This window comes from Neocloeon triangulifer, unplaced genomic scaffold, assembly GCF_031216515.1.
Source record: "Neocloeon triangulifer isolate White Clay Creek 2 clone unplaced genomic scaffold, ASM3121651v1 ptg000004l, whole genome shotgun sequence".
In the NCBI taxonomy this organism is placed as follows: Eukaryota; Metazoa; Arthropoda; class Insecta; order Ephemeroptera; family Baetidae; genus Neocloeon; species Neocloeon triangulifer.
In genome coordinates, this window is record NW_026775547.1 from 4092195 (window position 1) to 4110462 (window position 18268).

The 18268-nt window shown below is 40.6% G+C and overlaps 2 protein-coding genes across 2 annotated transcripts; one reads left to right on the plus strand and one right to left on the minus strand.

Moving 5' to 3' along the window:
* Positions 1 to 3444: 3444 nt before the first annotated feature.
* LOC132193571 (fatty acid synthase) lies at positions 3445 to 16394 on the plus strand. Its single transcript, XM_059614325.1, has 24 exons — positions 3445 to 3627; positions 7191 to 7633; positions 7775 to 7948; positions 8006 to 8314; positions 8490 to 8851; positions 8910 to 9233; positions 9303 to 9533; positions 9594 to 10321; positions 10375 to 10519; positions 10576 to 10692; positions 10753 to 11613; positions 11671 to 12170; positions 12228 to 12476; positions 12530 to 12830; positions 13006 to 13185; positions 13244 to 13442; positions 13584 to 13910; positions 13976 to 14223; positions 14280 to 14766; positions 14830 to 15110; positions 15164 to 15391; positions 15451 to 15723; positions 15778 to 16020; positions 16075 to 16394. Exons 2-24 carry the CDS (start codon positions 7234 to 7236, stop codon positions 16186 to 16188), a joined length of 7281 nt encoding a protein of 2426 aa, XP_059470308.1. The 5' UTR covers positions 3445 to 3627; positions 7191 to 7233; the 3' UTR covers positions 16189 to 16394.
* Positions 16211 to 18239, minus strand: LOC132193576 (uncharacterized). Its single transcript, XM_059614333.1, has 5 exons — positions 17710 to 18239; positions 17306 to 17659; positions 17011 to 17250; positions 16705 to 16943; positions 16211 to 16647 (listed from the first exon to the last, which is right to left on the minus strand). Exons 1-5 carry the CDS (start codon positions 17911 to 17913, stop codon positions 16440 to 16442), a joined length of 1245 nt encoding a protein of 414 aa, XP_059470316.1. The 5' UTR covers positions 17914 to 18239; the 3' UTR covers positions 16211 to 16439.
* Between the last annotated feature and the right edge of the window lie 29 nt (positions 18240 to 18268).

Consider the following 18268-nt stretch of genomic DNA (forward strand, 5'->3'; position numbering starts at 1 on the left):
GTAAGTTCTTCTTTTCATTTTTTTTTTCATAATATTTATAGGAAAAGTGTCACCAGAAATCAAGTAGTCGTTTTTATTTGAAAGTAGCCAGACGACTGCATTATATTTGCATCACTTTTACTTCACTTTTTTTAGGCCATGCCTCTCCCAATATTACTCATTTTACCGAATTAATAAAAAAAGGTTTCTAAATTATTAATAATAGTAATAAATTTCAGATAACAAATTAAATTGTATTTTCTTCTACTAATATTAATTGTTCATTCAATTATTATTTTTTTTATTCTAATTAACATGTTTTGCAAAAAGGACTTATAAGAAAATAAGAAATCATAATTCCTGGCAGCTGCAAAATCAGCAGCATAATGGACTGTCTTACAAGGTAAAAAGTAAACAAATTATCACGGTCTCATTAAAATATTGATCCACGGAGAACTTGTTTCCTCGGATGATCACATTTCTTGGGATTTCTAACTGAGGGCGCACTATTTTTTTTTTTCAAAAGTGGAAATAAATGCGTTTCATTCGTAAGATAAGCGCTTTTTATAATTACCCTCGCTGGCGCGAAGGTCACTTAACGTAAGACAACACCTGATGCGAGCGCCTTTGCGATCAATGGTCTTGACCGCATTGCAGAAAATGCATCTCGCCGAGCTGCAGATGGAAAAATGCACTCCATATTACAGCCTCGCAGTTCCGCGTCTGACATAATTTCATTACTCATTGAAAGTGAGTGAGGCTCGCGTGGGAAAACAAGGCTTTTTCCAATGATACAAGAAAAATACGAAAAAAAATATACATTTTTCTTGTGTAAATTTTATCTCATAATCGGAAATCCCTATTTCTGTAGGGTTGAGGATTATAGTCGAATTTTAGATTCTATTAGTCGAATATTTTCAGTCAAATTTGACGTTAAAATTTTTCATTTTTACTCAATTATAATCCTTTTTATAATTTTGATTGGTCTGAAATAAAGGGGGATAACAATCATCTTTCGCTAAATTTGTAGATGGGAATGAGACTGATATTTGAATTTCACCAGCCAACAATTTTTGGGAAAAAATCAAGGATATTTTTCCAGTTAAAAAATAGCTGATAAAAATTGGATCTCAATTAAATCCCTGATTAATGCTCATGGAAAATTATAATCCTCATCTCTGACCCTGTATATTTAATGGAAAGTTTATTCACGTTGTTAGATCTTGTTTGATCTTGATTAAATACAAATATGCTGCATATTGCTTTCATACAGTATAAAATTCAAATTAAAAGACCAAGGATAATCTAATTTCGTATATTTACCGCTGGTAATTCCCATGAATGGGTAATCCAACTGCTTTTTATTGATTTCTCAGAAAAAGCAGACCAAAGAAAATTACTCTCGCATTTAATCAAAGTCATACGACGCAGTTGTCAATCAATAGAAAAGGTCGAGGTCCTCTTTGGGATGCAAATTAGCCAGACAATGGTGCGGAATAATTTCCGTAAGCGACTCTCTTTCAGTGCACGTGTCCTTAACTTGTGAATGGGAGCAGCGGCGTGCATATGAGAAGAGAAATTCACCGTTTTCTCGTATATTCTAATTAATTAATTGACTGACGGCTAAGGCAAAATGCGTCGAGGTGGAATATCGCGCGATGTGCGAATTGCGTAAATCAAGGTGGTCTGCATTTTCGCTACTCGTGTACCTTCTGTAGCAGCAAGAGCGGCGGACGCGCTCAGTTCTTGAAGGCACTCGAACCCAATAACACCGACACGACTTTCAACTTTTCTCTCCCGTCGGAAAAACACCATGTTCAAGCACAGATTCAAAATTGTGGAAAAAGTGAGTAGCTTATTGAACAAAAGTTTGAATTTTTCTTAAAAATAAATTTTATGAATTGTATTCTGAAATATAAAACAAAAAATGCATCTCTCCATGTCGGAGAAAGTTATACAACATTTTTATTTTTATTTAATTGGGTCTGAATGTTCCGAAGTCCTAAATAGAGCAATTATATTTTCTACGACTTGGATTGTTGTTAAGTTAATTAGTACCAGAAAGATCATCTTTTTTTTTTAAAATTTTAATTATTTTACCGGTACACAGTGTTGTGGCAACAATATAATTTATCTGTTCAAGGGTTAATATTTATTTATTTATTTATAATTTTCTGTTTTAAAATTTTCGGGGCAGTAAATTACATAGAAATAAATCACTTATAAAAGGCAATTGGGTCCACTTGCACATTGAAAGTAAAGCCACGTGGACAACTCAAGCTTCGCTTGTACTCAACGCCATACACGCGAAATCATTCAAATCTGTGGCCAATCAAATTATTTTGAAAAGGGTTCAATGGATATGTTTTACGAAATCTGGCTGAAGTAAAGCATTAAAAATAGCTTTTAAGTGTTGCCGTTTTGCACCTGCGGTTCAAGTGTTGGGGAAATTTGACTCCTTTTATCATGAAAGGAAGAGTTCGAAATATGAAAAGACAAATGAGACATTGGGTCCGTTGATTCATCTTTGTATTGTTTGCGAAATTTTTGGCGGTCATGAAGTATAAAGGAGAACATAAGATATAAGATTTATTTTTATTTCTCGTTGTCAGCCGTATTAATGATGAGATCTACTTATATCTTATTATTTTTTCCTTTCTTTTTTGTCAGTTATAAGCAATCTTATAAATAGGAGTGATGAGAGTTATAATTACTTTATTTAAACATGAGAACCGTTAACTAAATATTAATTTTCTTTGTTTTATAAAAATAAAAGTGTTTATTTTAAATTAAAATATATTATATTCTTATTAAAAAATGTTATTTTATAATTATTTTTTAAACAATTTCAATATTTTAGTAATTTATAAAATTATTCAATATGGAAGAAATGAGCTGAGCTTGTAATGTTGTTAATTAATAAGTAAAACAAACTTAAATATTATAAAAACTTGATAGGACACTCCATAAAAGTAGCAAATTTGTGTTACAGTAGACCTGCAACTGAAAATTTCTTTTCTCCGTTTTAATTTTCAATTTAACTTTTATTTGCAATTTGATCAAAAAGAATAAATAAATGAAAAGATTCTTGAAGCTTACAAATTGAATAAAAATTCTAAAATTTGCACAGAAATTACTAGAAGGGTCAAGCGTTTGATGCCTCTGTATCTAATTATAATTTTATCGCGGGCTTATGCAATTTGACACCAGATCAGCTCATTAGTTTATGTTGCTGACGGGTCGCTGATTTGTGTGTTCCGTGAGAATCACGTGCAAAAATTGCCCAAGCATAATGTCGAATAAAATGCACGCAGCAACAAGGCGCGCAGGGGTGGTTGCCGGCGGATTTTTTGCCGGTGGTCCTGATGCATGCGCCGACTCGGTGCGCTCGCGAGTCGCGCGCTGATTGGTGCGCCTGCCGTCGCCTGACCCGTCTCACCACACAAATAAAGAACTCGCTGAAATTCGCGTCTTCCTTCAAGCTCTGGACGCGAGCAGGAAAGGGTTAGCTCTGTCGAACGCACACAAAGCTCAATCAACTTTTAAGGGACTTTTGACAGGCAGAGCCCCTTTTCCGCAACACCGCCAGAATCAATCAATAATCAGAGTTTAATTCAATACTCAGCTGCATTTACAAAAGCATTTAAGGTAAGACGAAATATTATATTAATTATTAAATTTGTATTTTTAATATTTTTGTTAATTTATATTTTTGCTTCTAAGAATTTCCAATGAATTATGATTAAATTCTTTTTTATTGAACATTTTCATTATTTAAAATTAAACAATATATTTTAAATTCATTTGCTGTACAAATTTCCTTTGATTACATTTGCATATCAATTTTTTCATTCTATGCTTAATATGAATTAGAGTCGCGAGCATAACAATAGAGTTCATTGAGACAAGCGAGTCGCGCGACACTCGATTAATTCAATCAATGTGCCGCTGTTTGTAAAACAGCTGCCGCACAAGCAAGGCTTACTATACTTCTTGCTTTCTTTCAAAGCGAAGCAGTCCACCTATCAAAAGTGGGCGACGCATCGTACGTTTTCTTTACTTGGAAATGATATCACGCCACTCCACGCGTGTGCGAGTTACAAAAAAAATACACGGCTTTCCCCGTGGCTCTAATTTGTGCGAGGAAAGGATATTTATTTATTATGATAAGGTGTGTCAGTTACGTCACTTACAGGAAAATAAATATTGCGACTATTCCATAATTTCATAATAAAAAAATTAAAAAAAAACGAAAAAATATAAAATGTAGAATATTGATTGTTATAAAGATTTTTTAAGGACTATTTGTCTTAGTTTGGCACTTCCTATGCTTAAAAAATTATTTTTAGATGAAATTTATTAAAATAATTATAATCACACATTAGACTTGAATTAAATGTTATATTTTTGCACAAAACACACATAAATCCATTCTTGTAAAAATTAGCAAAATCAATATTATTTGGCAAAAACAGTCTACAATTTTTTGCATTCTAGAACTATTTTGCATGAAATTTCTCGCTAAAATCCCATTCCAACAAACCATGCCAATTTATATACATTGTAATTTAGAGAATTTTAGTTTTTTCCCCCAACTCTTTTGTCACAAACGTGGGAACGTCAATAAATTTTCAAAAGGCATGAAAGCATCACGCCACCAAAACAAAACCAGTCGGCTACAGTTTGACAATCGTGCCCTTGAACTTGAACGCGTCTGGAGCTCTTGCCAAAGTGAGCGCGCGCGTTGCTACGCTGCTTTCTGCGATTGCTGAATTTCGCACTGCTCGCGGGAAGAGTAAAACCGCGCTTCACAAAAACCTATTAACTAATAATTGTTTTTTTTCCAAAGAACATTTTTGTTCATGCGTCATTTTTGATGATTACCTGCAGTTTAAATTTTTACACGCTTTTTTTGTGTTTGAGTTTCTGCTTAATTTTAATTTAAATTGAAAATAATTTTCCAAATAATGTATTTTTATTGTTTGATTTCACATTTTCTCTCTGTTTTAAAAGCTTTTATGAAAATTTTTATTTTAATATCCTGATATTTTGTTTTAAATATTAAATATATTTATAGTCGAGCTTTACCTCGTTATTTTATTTATCGAAGTATTGATGTCGGTGCATTATATCATTTGGTAAACCGAGACTGTAAGCAATGAGGCCACCTGTTGGCTGTGGGTAGGTCAGGATGATCAATACTCCCGTCTATGGGAGCAGAATCACGCCACGAAACGCGCGATCCAATCGAGAGTCGCGCCGCCGACCACGTGAGCATCGCCAGAGAACCCTGCAATTAGAGTGTGCTTTTTTAGGGTGACTGCTTTTCAGACGAGCCATTGACCGCCTTTGTCATTTTATCCACGATTTTAATCGACTCGACCCTGCACGATGTCAAATTGCACTGACATGAGTCTCAGATGACAAAAGTTCAAAGAGAATAAAAATAAAAAGTGTTCAAAAATTTTTAAAATTTGCAACCTTTTCAATGATTTATAAAATTAACATTTTTAAAATTTACAAAAAAAAATCATTGAAATCTAAATAAATTAAATCAAAATTTCTTTTCATAACGTACAGAGTGAAGATTTAATTGTTTTATTTGCTCGCGGCTGTTGTAAAAATTAATGATTAGGTTTCTCTCTGAAATTTTGGATCTCTGGTCTTTCCGCTCTCCGGTTGTTTCTTTACTGTTACGGCTCCATTATTGGCTTATTAAGGCGTCTGAATCGTGCGTGTGTTGAAATAATAATAATACGCAGAACTGTTTTTGGGAGCTGAGGTTTCGGTGAAGAGAGGTGTGTTCGCGATTTCTTTTAATTTCAACGCCGCTTTCTCGAACCTCCGCGTTGACCCTTTGGAGGATTTTGCAAAAGTACTGCGCAGTAGTTTCTGAAGCGGACCTGCCGCGTACGAAAAAAAGAAACTATTTGTTATTTGCTTTTTTGCGTGACTCGATCTGCTTTGTGAGCGAGCACCTTTTGCAATTTTTTGCCAATCGTCATAACCACTTTTGTTAATATCATCTGTGAATTACGCGAGTGACGCGGCACAAGTCTGCGCGCTCTGACGCAGATCCTTGTGTATTAGCACCTCAGGAGATGTACACAATAATAAGAAAAGCGGCACAATCGTCAGTAGCTGCTTTTTTTGAGCGTCTCATTATATGTTTTGTTGCGCTGCGCTTTATTCTTTATTTTAACATCAAGGACGACTTTGAGCTTTATTTTTGTTCTTGATTATGAGGATCGTGTATGACACGGAGATGGACTTGCTCTTGGCAAACATTAAAGCACGGTCATGGCTTTTTTAAATAAATATTGCAAAACAAGTGACAATTAACTTCAAATTCTAGTAAATCTTTCAAATGCATGCATTTAAGTTTTTTTTTTTAATTTGAAAAACATACAATTAATATTCTTACAAAATTTAAATAATACATTTTTTTAGTATTACTATAACGTATTTTTTTAATTACTTTGTTTTTAATAATTTAAATTTTCTTTTTTCATTAATAATATTAACACACAAAGTAATATGATTTTTCAATTGTTACTAATGTTTCTCCTTTTTCAAGTTAATTATTTTAAATTTGGTATTGTGACCTCCTTTCTAATGAATAAATAAACAAGAGCGTTTTCAATTATTAAAGAATACTTAAAGAATTCGAATTTTCTGCAATTCAATATAAAAAATTAATGTGAATTTTCCAAATTGAACACAATATCTTTGCACTGCAGATGTACCCTTTGGTAATGAAATGACCTGTAAAAGCTCATCACCTCAATGACACAAGTTCGTGTCCGTCGTTAATTGCGTCTGCCTGGTCATTGACAGTTGCGCTGACTTTGCACTCTGAATTGCCTCATTAAAAAAGATGTCAGAAGAAAATCTTTCGCGTGCATTTCGCAAACGGATTGACCCCTCTCGTAGCAAATATATTTTTCTAGTAGCGCACAAACAAGATTAGCATGGAAAGCTTCCGCATATAAATATTACAAAGCGTATGACGTTTTAATATTGAATGAGAACAATAAAAGGCAATACTCTTGAGATCTAGTTTTAATATTAGTACAGAAGTTGAGCTCGAGCTGTAAATATCAAATGGCATCTTATAAAAAGTTTTACACATTAGTGAGTTTGTTAGTTTAATTTTATTTCAATCATTTTTCATTTTTAAATTTAATTTTTTATTTTATGTTTTGTTTCAGTTATCGTCGTAATTTGCAAAAATTTTAAAGCCAATCATCCACAATGCCAGCCCGTTTCCCAGAAATTGCCCACATGGAATCCCCCCTGATTCAACCGCCCCCGATGAACATCGCGCCTGAAATCATGGAGCCCCTGCCGGCCCTGAGCGCACCCTGGCCTCCTGGCGAGGAGGTGGTCATCTCTGGTCTGTCCGCCCGCCTCCCTGAGTCGGCAAACATTGACGAGTTCAGGGAACAACTTTTCGCGGGCGTTGATCTTATCACTGACGATGAACGCCGATGGCCCTCCGGCCTCCACGGTCTGCCAACCAGGACCGGAAAAATCAAGGAACTGGACAGATTCGACGCCACTTTCTTCGGCGTTCACGCCAAACAGGCGCACGTCATGGACCCGCAGCTCAGAATGCTGCTTGAACTTACACATGAGGCTATTGTCGACGCTGGTAAGTTGAAACAAATAATTAGAACCAAATTTCACATCAATATATTTAATGCAAGTTTTCTTGTAAAAAATAAAACCATGTTTAAAAATGATAAAACATTTTTTTAGATTTATTAATTTAAACAAATTTAATTGATTTTAGGCGTCAACCCCACATCCGTTCGTGGATCCCGCACCGGAGTTTTCATTGGAGTTTCCGCCAGCGAGTCTGACGAGTTTTGGACCTCTGACCCTGACCAGGTCAACGGCTACGGCCTCACCGGCTGCTGCAGGGCCATGTTCCCCAACCGCATTTCATACACATTTGACTTTTCTGGTAAATTATTTGATTTTATTTTTCCATTTTGAATTTAATTTATTATTTTTTCCTCAGGTCCCAGTTACGCCATCGACACAGCGTGCTCGTCCTCCCTGTTTGCTCTGCAGCAGGCGGTCAGCGCCATGCGCACCGGCCAGTGTGACGCCGCCATCGTCGGTGGAGTCAATCTGCTGCTGAAGCCCACCTGCTCCCTGCAGTTCCACCGGCTGGGCATGTTGAGCCCTCAGGGCATGTGCAAGGCCTTCGATGCTTCTGGCAACGGTTATGTGCGCAGTGAGGCTGCCGTGGTCATCTACCTGCAGAAGGCCAGTGTCTCCAAGAGAGTCTACGCCACTGTTGTCAACGCTCGCACAAACACAGACGGTAAATTTGATTATTTAAGAAAAAAATTATTATGTAAATTATGTAAATTTCTTTTAAACTTTTGAATCTAAAAATTTGTAAGTAATCATTTAATTTTCTTTTTCATTTTAAAGCTTTTATGAAGAAAATGAGGATATATTTTTACTTGAAATATTTTTCTATTTTTTTCCTCCAGGAAATAAGGAGCAAGGCATCACTTTCCCATCGGGAGCCATGCAGAAAAAACTCATTTTGGAGACATACTCTGAGGCCGGAGTTAGTCCCTCCGACGTAGTCTATGTCGAGGCCCATGGAACCGGCACCAAAGTTGGCGACCCGCAGGAGGTGAACTCGATTGCTGACGTTTTCTGCAAGGGCAGAAATACACCTCTTCTGATCGGTTCCGTCAAGTCCAACATGGGACATTCCGAGCCAGCCTCTGGTCTTTGCTCCATGGCCAAGGCCCTGATCGCCATGGAAACTGGAGTCATTCCTGCCAACTTGCATTTCAAGAATCCCAACAAAGACATTCCAGCTTTGAATGACGGAAGACTGAAGGTAATAAATCTATTAAAATATTATAATTAAGAAAATTCTCAAAATTCGCGTTCCGCAGGTTGTTAGTGAGAACACATCATTCCCTGGTGGCTACGTCGCCATCAACTCTTTTGGTTTCGGAGGAGCCAACGCTCATGTGATCCTGAAGTCCAACCCTAAGCCCAAACCTTCATCCCCACCCCTGCTCACTAACCCAACTGTTGTGGCTGTGTCTGGACGCACCGAAGAAGCCGTCCAAGAATTCCTCAAAGAGGTCGACCAAAACCAGACTGACCCCGAGTTCATTGCTCTGGTCAACGAAATTCACTCAAATAATATTGCAGGCCACGAATTCCGTGGCTACACCCTGATTGGTACCGAGCAAAAAATGACCGAAGTGATGGTAAATTAAAAAATAATTTAAATATTGAAAAATTAAAAAAACTTAAAATGATTTTTATTCTAAATGAAGCAATGGAATGGAGAAAAGAGGCCTGTTTGGTTTGTCTTCTCAGGCATGGGTTCTCAGTGGGCTGGAATGGCCCGCGACCTTATGCAGATTGAGTCATTCCAATCTGGCATTCGTCGCTGTCACGAAGCTATGAAGCCCCACGGCCTTGATTTGATCGACATCGTGACAAACGGGGACGACAACACCTTCGAAAATGTCCTCAACTCATTTGTGTCAATTGCCGCAGTTCAGGTAAAATACTCATTAGGTTTAAAATTAAATCAGAAAATTAAATTATATAATATGTATCAGGTTGCTCTTGTCGATGTCCTGACTGGACTTGGAATCCACCCTGACGGAATTCTGGGGCACTCTGTGGGTGAGCTCGGCTGTGCCTACGCCGACGGCACCTTCACTGCCGAGCAGGCCGTACTGGCTGCCTACTGGCGAGGCCGCTGCATCCTGGAGTCCAAACTGCCCCCTGGAGGAATGGCTGCTGTGGGCATGGACTGGGAAACGGTCAAGGCGCGCTGCCCTGCAGGCATTGTCGCCGCTTGCCACAACTCGGCTGACAGCGTCACCATTTCCGGCCCTGCCGACCTGATTAAGACCTTCGTCAAGACCCTGACCGAAGAGGGAATTTTCGCCAAAGAAGTCAAGAGTGGTGGAGTGGCTTTCCACAGTCGCTACATCGCCGAGGCTGCCCCTAAGCTGCGCGCTTACTTGGACAAGGTGGTCACCAACCCCAAGAAGAGGAGCGCCCGGTGGATCAGCTCGTCCATCCCTGAGGAGTCCTGGGGCTCCGAACTGGCCTTGTACTCCTCAGCCGCTTACCATGTCAACAATTTGGTCTCGCCTGTGCTGTTTGCTGAGGCTTTGAGACACGTCCCTGAGAACGCCGTAGTCATCGAAATTGCGCCCCACTGTTTGCTACAGGCCGTCCTGAGGCGCTCATCGCTGCCTCCAAGCTGCCTAAACGTTGGACTCGTCAGGAGAGGTCACTCTGACAACAGGCTCTTCCTGCTCTCCAACATTGGAAAGTGAGTATAACATTTTTTAAACAATAATTTTTAATATAAATTATTTTTTAAAGGCTCTTTGCTGCTGGCCTGCAGCCCAAGATTGCTCGTCTTTCGCCTGTGAGGCCCAGCTTCCCAGTGTCAAGAGGCACTCGAATGATCGCTCCAATTGTGAAATGGGACCACAGCCACGAATGGAATGTTGCTAACTTTGGAAAGGTATTTTAATTTTATATATAATTTTTTTTTTAATTAATATGAATTGTTGTGAAAAGGGAGCTGGACGCTCTGGAGAGTGTGTGGTGGAGGTTGATCTGTCCAAGGAGGGCGACGCTTTCTATGCTGGACACTGTATTGATGGACGAGTTCTTTTCCCCGCCACTGGCTACTTGGTAATTTCTTAAAATATTTCTTTACTTGTAATTTTCTAAATAAATATTTTGAAATTTTAGACTTTGGTCTGGAAAATGTTTGCCAAGCTGCAGGGCAAGTCTCCCGAAGACATTTCCGTTGTTCTTGAAGATATCCAGTTCCACCGCGCCACAATCATGCCCAAGGAAGGTTCGGTGAAATTCTTGATCACCATTTTTGAGAGCTCCGGCCAGTTTGAGCTGAGCGAAGGCGGCTCTGTTGCCGTTTCAGGCAAAATCCGCCAGCCTGAGGAGCCCCAGAAGGAATTTTTGAGCTTGTCCACTCCTGCTGCCAAGCAAGAAAAAGAGCCTCTTCTGCCCCTGAAGACAAACGACATTTACAAGGAGCTCCGACTGCGCGGCTACGACTACTCTGGAATCTTCCAGGGCATCATTTCTGCCGAGAACCGCGGCGTGACCGGCCAATTGGCGTGGGCCGAAAACTGGATCAGCTTCATGGACTGCATGTTGCAGTTCTCCATCCTCGGCCAGAACACCCGAGAGCTTTATCTGCCCACTCGTCTGCAGAGGGCCTTCATCGACCCCGCCAAGCACCAGCAAGCGTTGGCCCAGGCTGGCGGTAAGGGCGTCCCTGTCACCATGTTCAGAGACGTCAACATCCTGCAATGCGGAGGTGTTGAAATGAGAGGCCTTAAGGCCAGCTTGGCCCCTCGGCGCATGCAGCCTGGAAACGAGCCGTCCCTTGAAAAGTACGTCTTCTCCCCTTACGAGAGCTCCAATGAGCAGAACAAGTCGGCGGCTATGCAAATTTGCGTGCACGTCGCCCTTGAAAACACCCCGGCCATGAAGATCAAGGCCTTGGAAATCGTCCCCTCCAATGACACTGAAGATCTGCTCGCTACAGAGATTGTCAACGTTGTGGAAAAGGAGCCCATGATGCATGTAAGTATAATGCTGAAAATATTTTTTTATGAAAATAATACAATAAAATTAATTTAGATGGACATGGCGCTGAATGGAGCTGATGTCCCTGCTGAGCTGGAGCCTTTCGGTGTTAAGTCGACTGACAAAATCCCTGCTGATAGCACGCTGCACATGATTGTGTCGAGGAACGTCCTCTTGGGCGCTCCAGCTCAGCTTCCCATCTTGGCTGGTGCCATCAAGGCTGGCGGTTTTGTCATCCTCCGTGAAGACAAGGCCGTCGACAATCAGAAACTCTCCCTCATTGAAAAGGCCGGACTCCAATTCATCGCCACTCAGTCAGGCAGCAAGGGATTTATTGTCCTCCTGCGCAAACCTCTTGAGGTCACTGATATTCCTGCCCTGGTTGTGAGGGCCAATGGAACAAAATTCGAGTGGGTTGAGCAGCTGAAGAATGCTCTCCTTTCAAGCGAAAAGGAGGGAAGAAAGGTCTTTGTCGTCAGTGAAGGCGAAGAGATTAGCGGCGTTGTCGGAATGATCAACTGCTTGAAACAGGAGCCTGGTGGCGTCAACCTTAGGTTAGTAATACGACTGAGAAAAAAATTTTAACTTTATTTTTATATAATTTTATTTAGGTGCATTTTTGTGCCGACGGCTGGAGCACTTCCCAAATTCCAAAGCCCTGCCGACGCCAAGTACGCTCCTCAATTGCAAAAAGACTTGCTGATGAACGTTTACAAAAACGGCACTTGGGGCAGCTACAGGCATTTGCCATTGACCACCAATGGAGCAACCCTGAGTGTTGAGCACGCCTACATCAATGCCATGACTAGAGGTGACTTGGCCAGCCTGAAATGGATTGAAGGACCTCTCACCTTCTACAAGTAACATATTATTTATTAAAGAGGAAAAACAATTTATAAATTATTTTGTTTAGACCTGAAAGTCATCCAAACTCGGAGCTGTGTACAGTTTATTACGCTCCCCTGAACTTCCGCGACATCATGTTGGCCAGTGGAAAGCTGCCCCCTGACGCACTCCCTGGCGATCTTGCAGGTCAAGATTGTATTTTGGGACTTGAGTTCTCTGGTCGAGGCGCTGACGGCCGTAAAGTGATGGGCATGGTGCCTGCGAGGAGCTTGGCCACCACCGTCCTGGCCGACCCTGGTTTCCTGTGGGAGGTACCTGAGAGCTGGACCCTTGAAGACGCCGCAACTGTCCCAGTTGTTTACGCTACCGTAAGTATTTAAATTTTAAAATGAAAGATTTCCTTAAAATTAGAAACATGCAACCCGCTCAACATTGAAGACGAGCAGGTTGCATAAATTGTCAAATTTTAGGTGCTCAGGTTTGACTATTTTATTTTTATTTTTCCCCATCCAAGCGAAAAATTTAATTCTTTTTTCTTTTTAGAGCTACTATGCTTTGGTTGTGCGCGGCCGCATGCAACCCGGCGAAACCGTTCTCATCCATGCTGGTACTGGCGGTGTTGGACAGGCAGCAATTTCAATCGCTCTTAGCATGGGCTGCAAAGTTTTCACCACTGTCGGAAGTCTTGAAAAACGCCAATTCCTTTTGAGACGCTTCCCTCAGGTACGAAATTTTGGCCCATTTGAGATTTTTTTAATTTATTGAATTATTAAATCTTCAGCTCACTGACGCTAACATTGCCAACTCTCGAGATACCTCATTTGAGCAGCATGTAATGTCAGCCACTGGTGGTCGTGGTGTTGACCTTGTCCTCAACTCGCTGGCTGAGGAAAAACTCCAGGCTTCTGTTCGCTGCCTTGCTTACGGAGCCAGATTCCTTGAAATCGGAAAGCTCGATTTCTCCAACAACAATCCTTTAGGTAATTACTTTTTATAAGAAAATACATATTTTATAATTTGTTTATTATTTATTCTACTCAGTAGATACATAAATTCATAAATTGAAATTTTAAAAAGAGAGGAAAGGGTTAAATTAATTATTTTTGTTTTTTTTTATTTAGGAATGGCATTCTTCCTGAAAAACACCACTTTCCACGGCATCTTGCTGGACGCACTGTTCGACGCCAGTGATGCTGAGAAGAAGCAATTGGTCACCCTCCTCTCCGAGGGTATCAAGTCCGGCGCTGTGAGGCCTCTGCCCGCCACCGTCTATTCCGAGAGCCAGGCTGAGCAGGCTTTCCGCTTCATGGGCTCTGGCAAGCACATTGGCAAGGTCCTTTTGAAAATCAGAGATGAAGAAAAAACCACCAAAATCAAGCCTGCCACCAAGCTGGTCAACGCCATCCCCAGGTCATACATGAACCCTGACAAGAGCTATTTGCTTGTTGGTATGTTTTTTTCAATCTCCATATTTTAATAGCATTATATCATAAAATTTTGTTTTTATCAAAAGGTGGTCTCGGAGGCTTTGGTCTTGAACTCGCAAACTGGCTCGTCTACAGAGGCGCAAAGAACATCATTTTGACGTCTCGCAGTGGAATCAGGAGCGGCTACCAGTCTCTGTGTGTCCGCCGCTGGAGGGATTCCGGCGTGAATGTGATCGTTTCCACCACTGACTGCAGCACTGCCGAAGGAGCAGTCAAATTGCTCAAGGAGGCATCGGGACTCGGCCCTATTGGAGGCATCTTTAACTTAGCAGCTGTAAATAAATTAAAAAATTGAAGTAAGACAATATTTTTAAATAACATTTTGCTTAGGTTCTGCGTGATGCTTTTATGGAAAATCAATCATCCGAAGAGTACACCGCAGTCTTCAACCCCAAGGCAGCCACAACCATCCACCTGGACACTGCTTCTCGCAAAATGTGCCCAGAGCTCGACTATTTCGTTGCTTTCTCAAGTGTCAGCTGCGGCCGTGGCAACGCTGGTCAAAGCAACTACGGTCTGGCCAACTCTGTCCTGGAGCGCGTCTGCGAACTGAGACAACAGAGTGGCCTGCCTGGTTTGGCCATCCAGTGGGGAGCCATCGGTGACGTTGGCCTCATCATGGATGCTATGGGTGGCAATAACGAGAGCGAAGTTGGAGGCACCAAGCCTCAGAGGTTGGTGTCCTGTCTGCAGGCCTTTGACCTCTTCCTTCAACAGCCCGAGCCTGTCCTTGCCAGCTTGCTTTTGGCCGACAAGAGAGGAAACGCTGCTGGCAGCTCTGGAGTTTCCCTCGTCCAAGCTGTTGCCAATATTCTTGGTAAGGATTTAATTGTTCTTACTCAAAAATTTATTTTTAATTTTTATCAATAATTGCATGTAGGCATCAAAGACCCAAGCACTGTGAGTCAATCTGCCAGTCTGGCTGATCTTGGAATGGACTCGCTCATGGGAGCCGAAATCAAGCAGACTCTGGAACGCGGTTACGACCTGGTGCTCAGCGCCCAAGACATCAGAGGTCTCAATTTCTCAAAACTGAACGCTCTCCAAAATCCAGGAAGTGCTGAAGCCGCAGTTCCTGCCGTACCCTCACCTAAAGCCGTTCCCAACAACAAGGCTGCTACTAATGGAAATCACGCGCCTGCCAATAACGGAGACGTTCAGGTAAATAAAATAAATTTTACAAGAGCCCACAGCTAATTGAAATATTATAACAGGTCCAGTTTGACATGACGCAGATCATGCCTAAAGAAGTGCTGATCAAGATCCCCAGCAAGTCGAAAGACAATAAGGGGCAGCCCCTGTTCATCGTGCACCCAATCGAGGGTGTTGTGAGCGCTTTGCAGCCCCTTGCTTCGAAACTTAACGTCCCAGTGTGGGGACTTCAATGTACAGCGGACGCACCTCTTACTTCCATCCCTGATCTTGCCACATATTACAACAAAGTAATTTTACACACCAACGTTAAGTTTAATGGGAACAACAATTCATTGATTTTTTTTAGGTCATCAAGAAAATTAGTCCCAAGGGACCTTACTCCTTGGCTGGCTACTCTTTTGGTGCCTGCGTTGCTTTTGAAATGGGAGTGCAACTGGAAAAGGCTGGAGAAAAGGTCAAACTGGCCCTTCTTGACGGCTCCCCCTCATACGTGGCAGCTCACACCGGCACCTACAAGGCTAGACAGGCCCGCTCCACTTCACCTCAAAGAACGGAAAGCCAGGAATCAGAAGCTCTCATCTACTTCATGTCTCAATTTAAGGAATTTGACCCACTGAAGGTTAGAAAAAAATTTAATTTTTTTATATCAAGGCTGACTTATAACATTCAAAAGGTCAAAGAGGATCTTGTTGCTCTACCAACCTTGGAGGCGCGACTTGCTAGGGTTGCTACCATGATTGCAGGAAATAAGGGAAACAAAGTGGTGTCGGAAATCAGTCAAGCGGCTGAATCTTTCTACAAAAAACTTGTCGTAGCCGACACATACAAGCCAACAGGCAAATTTGGAGGAGAGACGACACTCCTCAGAGTTGACGGAAATTATCTCTCAATGTCTGAAGACTATGGACTTTCAACTGTAAGATTTGAATTTCTACTCTGAACTGTAAAATAATTTTTTATTTTTTTTCAGGTGTGCAAACAAAAGGTGGTGGTTCACACAATCAAGGGCAACCACAGAGATCTGGTCCAGGGTAGTTCGACAACAACAGCAGAGTACATTAACAATATGCTGACTAATATCTAATCTTTCTATCTATTGGTGTTGAAAAAAATCACTATCAGCAAATTTCTCAGTAGTTTAAAAAAAAGTACCATACATTCAAAAATGTCAATCCTATTTATTTTAATGTATTTTGTAAATATCGCAGAAAGTTTGACAATATTTTGTGTTATAATTAATTTTAAGTCCCTTAAAACTGTGCAAATAAAAGAGTTGATTGAGTAAAAATATACTTGGCCATTTCAATTTATTAACCCAATTGCTTATAAGAAAGATCACCAGCATTTATGAAAACCCCTCTTTTGAAAATCAATTAACATATTTACAAGTCGCTCTGTTGCTTCCGGGCCGCCCAGATTTTTGTTCTGCTCTTCTTGTTCCTCTGGAGTCATCTCCATCATGTCCTCCATTTGAAACGCGCCGCTAGGTGCCATCATGAGAGGAAGGAAAAACGCTGCGATTGAATAGGCAAGCGGAGCACATCTACAAATATACAGATTTTTTAATAATTTTTATTTTTACCCAGAATAAACTAATTACCTGCCAAAGTCATTCAGCAAATCCTCAAAGCTTCCCCTCCATGGATCCCTCACGCGATCCATTGAATCCAAAATATCCTCAAGAGTTGTATAATAAACTTTCAGGAGGTTTTCCAAGCCATTGCCTTCAAGTGCTTTGGGGTCAATCGACATGTAAATGAAAAGAGCGAGGTCCGAACCAGGAGAGGCCACTCGAATTGTCGCAAAATCAATAAGGCACGCATCCACAACATCCTCTCCCTATAGTTATTATTGAATATTTAAAATAATTACTTTTAAAATGTACCAAAATTTTTAAAATATGTACCTGGTGCTTGTAAAGAACGTTATTTCTCAAAAAGTCCCCATGACAAATGACATCAGTGGAATCGTCATGGCGAGTCAAAAGCCTACGATGCATGCTGATAGGGTCTTCAAGCTGCTTGTCTAAAGCCTCGACAATATTTGCAAACTCTGGTTGCAGACGCAAAGGATCTAAACCTCTTTGAGCTGTGGACCGCAAGAAATTAGGATCCATTCCATCGCCTTGTCCACCAAATCGATTGTCCTGAAAAGATGCAAATTTTTTATTTTTCTCTTTAAAAGAAAACAATCAAATATACCTGCATTGCACTAGTGACTTCTTCATACTTCTTTGGATCATGGGCTGCTAAGCCATAGCTAAGCGCATGCATTTTTGCAATCTTCTCCATGGCCAAACGAGCATGGGTAAATGTCAAATTGGCCGCTGGAAGCGCAAGTTTGAAATTTTCTTTGGCCAGGTCCTCCAACGCTATTGCTGCAAACTCTGTTTCGACGGAGCCAAAATATTTTGGCCAGAGGTGTCCCAGATCTAGCTTGTATTTTAATTCTAGAGACTTGTAAGCTGGGACGATTTCCGAGTACCAAAGAGTTTCGTTAATGAATTGCAATTCTGTATTGTGCAGCGCACGCATAGCTGGATCTTGAGGAAAAATCTGAAATTACCAACGGTTACATTTTTGCAAATAATAGCTTAATAAATTACCTTTGCAATTACATAATCCTCGATATCTTTGCTGTCAATATTTACATTGATTTTCATCTGAAACGTACTTGAGGCAAATCCTCCGTCACCAGCATTGCCTCCCTTTTTGGTGCCAATTTCATGTGATACAAGCTGGGCTGTTTTTGAGTAAGTAGTGGCTAATATTTTTGGAAGCAAAGACTTGACTATCCACTGGACTTCCATCGCAAACAAAAACTAAAAACTGACTAAACCAGACAACTCCCCAGCAACATAGAAACTGATATCAAATTGTTTTGGTAGAGAGGGCAGGCAGCATGGAACCTTGTGACGTCACCACTTGTTGAGATGAATTTTGATTGGTGAGCAGCTTACTGGTGCCCGCGGCGTTTGGTGCTCATTAATGTCCCCACTTCTCTCCAAATGATAAAATTATTTGAAAGCCTCAAACAAAGAATGACCTTTAGCAGCTCTTAAGTTTGCTGATATATTATACTACAAAATTACTTCTTTGACAAGCAAGCAAATTGTAAATTCATCTATAGGCTGCTTGATATATGTCCCTTATCACAGAATAGCT

What these genes read in the sequence shown, in the direction of transcription:
- LOC132193571 (XM_059614325.1), top strand. Translation starts at nt 7,234, where the DNA reads ATGCCAGCCCGTTTCCCAGAAATTGCCCACATGGAATCCCCCCTGATT. An exon ending in TGAATGACGGAAGACTGAAG is followed by an intron (nt 8,852 to 8,909) that starts GTAATAAATCTA and finishes CGCGTTCCGCAG; the next exon opens with GTTGTTAGTGAGAACACATC. An exon ending in CAAGAGCTATTTGCTTGTTG is followed by an intron (nt 13,911 to 13,975) that starts GTATGTTTTTTT and finishes TTTTATCAAAAG; the next exon opens with GTGGTCTCGGAGGCTTTGGT.
- LOC132193576 (XM_059614333.1), bottom strand. Translation starts at nt 17,913, where the DNA reads ATGGAAGTCCAGTGGATAGTCAAGTCTTTGCTTCCAAAAATATTAGCC. An exon ending in ACGTTCTTTACAAGCACCAG is followed by an intron (nt 16,944 to 17,010) that starts GTACATATTTTA and finishes TAATAACTATAG; the next exon opens with GGAGAGGATGTTGTGGATGC. An exon ending in TTGCTGAATGACTTTGGCAG is followed by an intron (nt 16,648 to 16,704) that starts GTAATTAGTTTA and finishes GTATATTTGTAG; the next exon opens with ATGTGCTCCGCTTGCCTATT.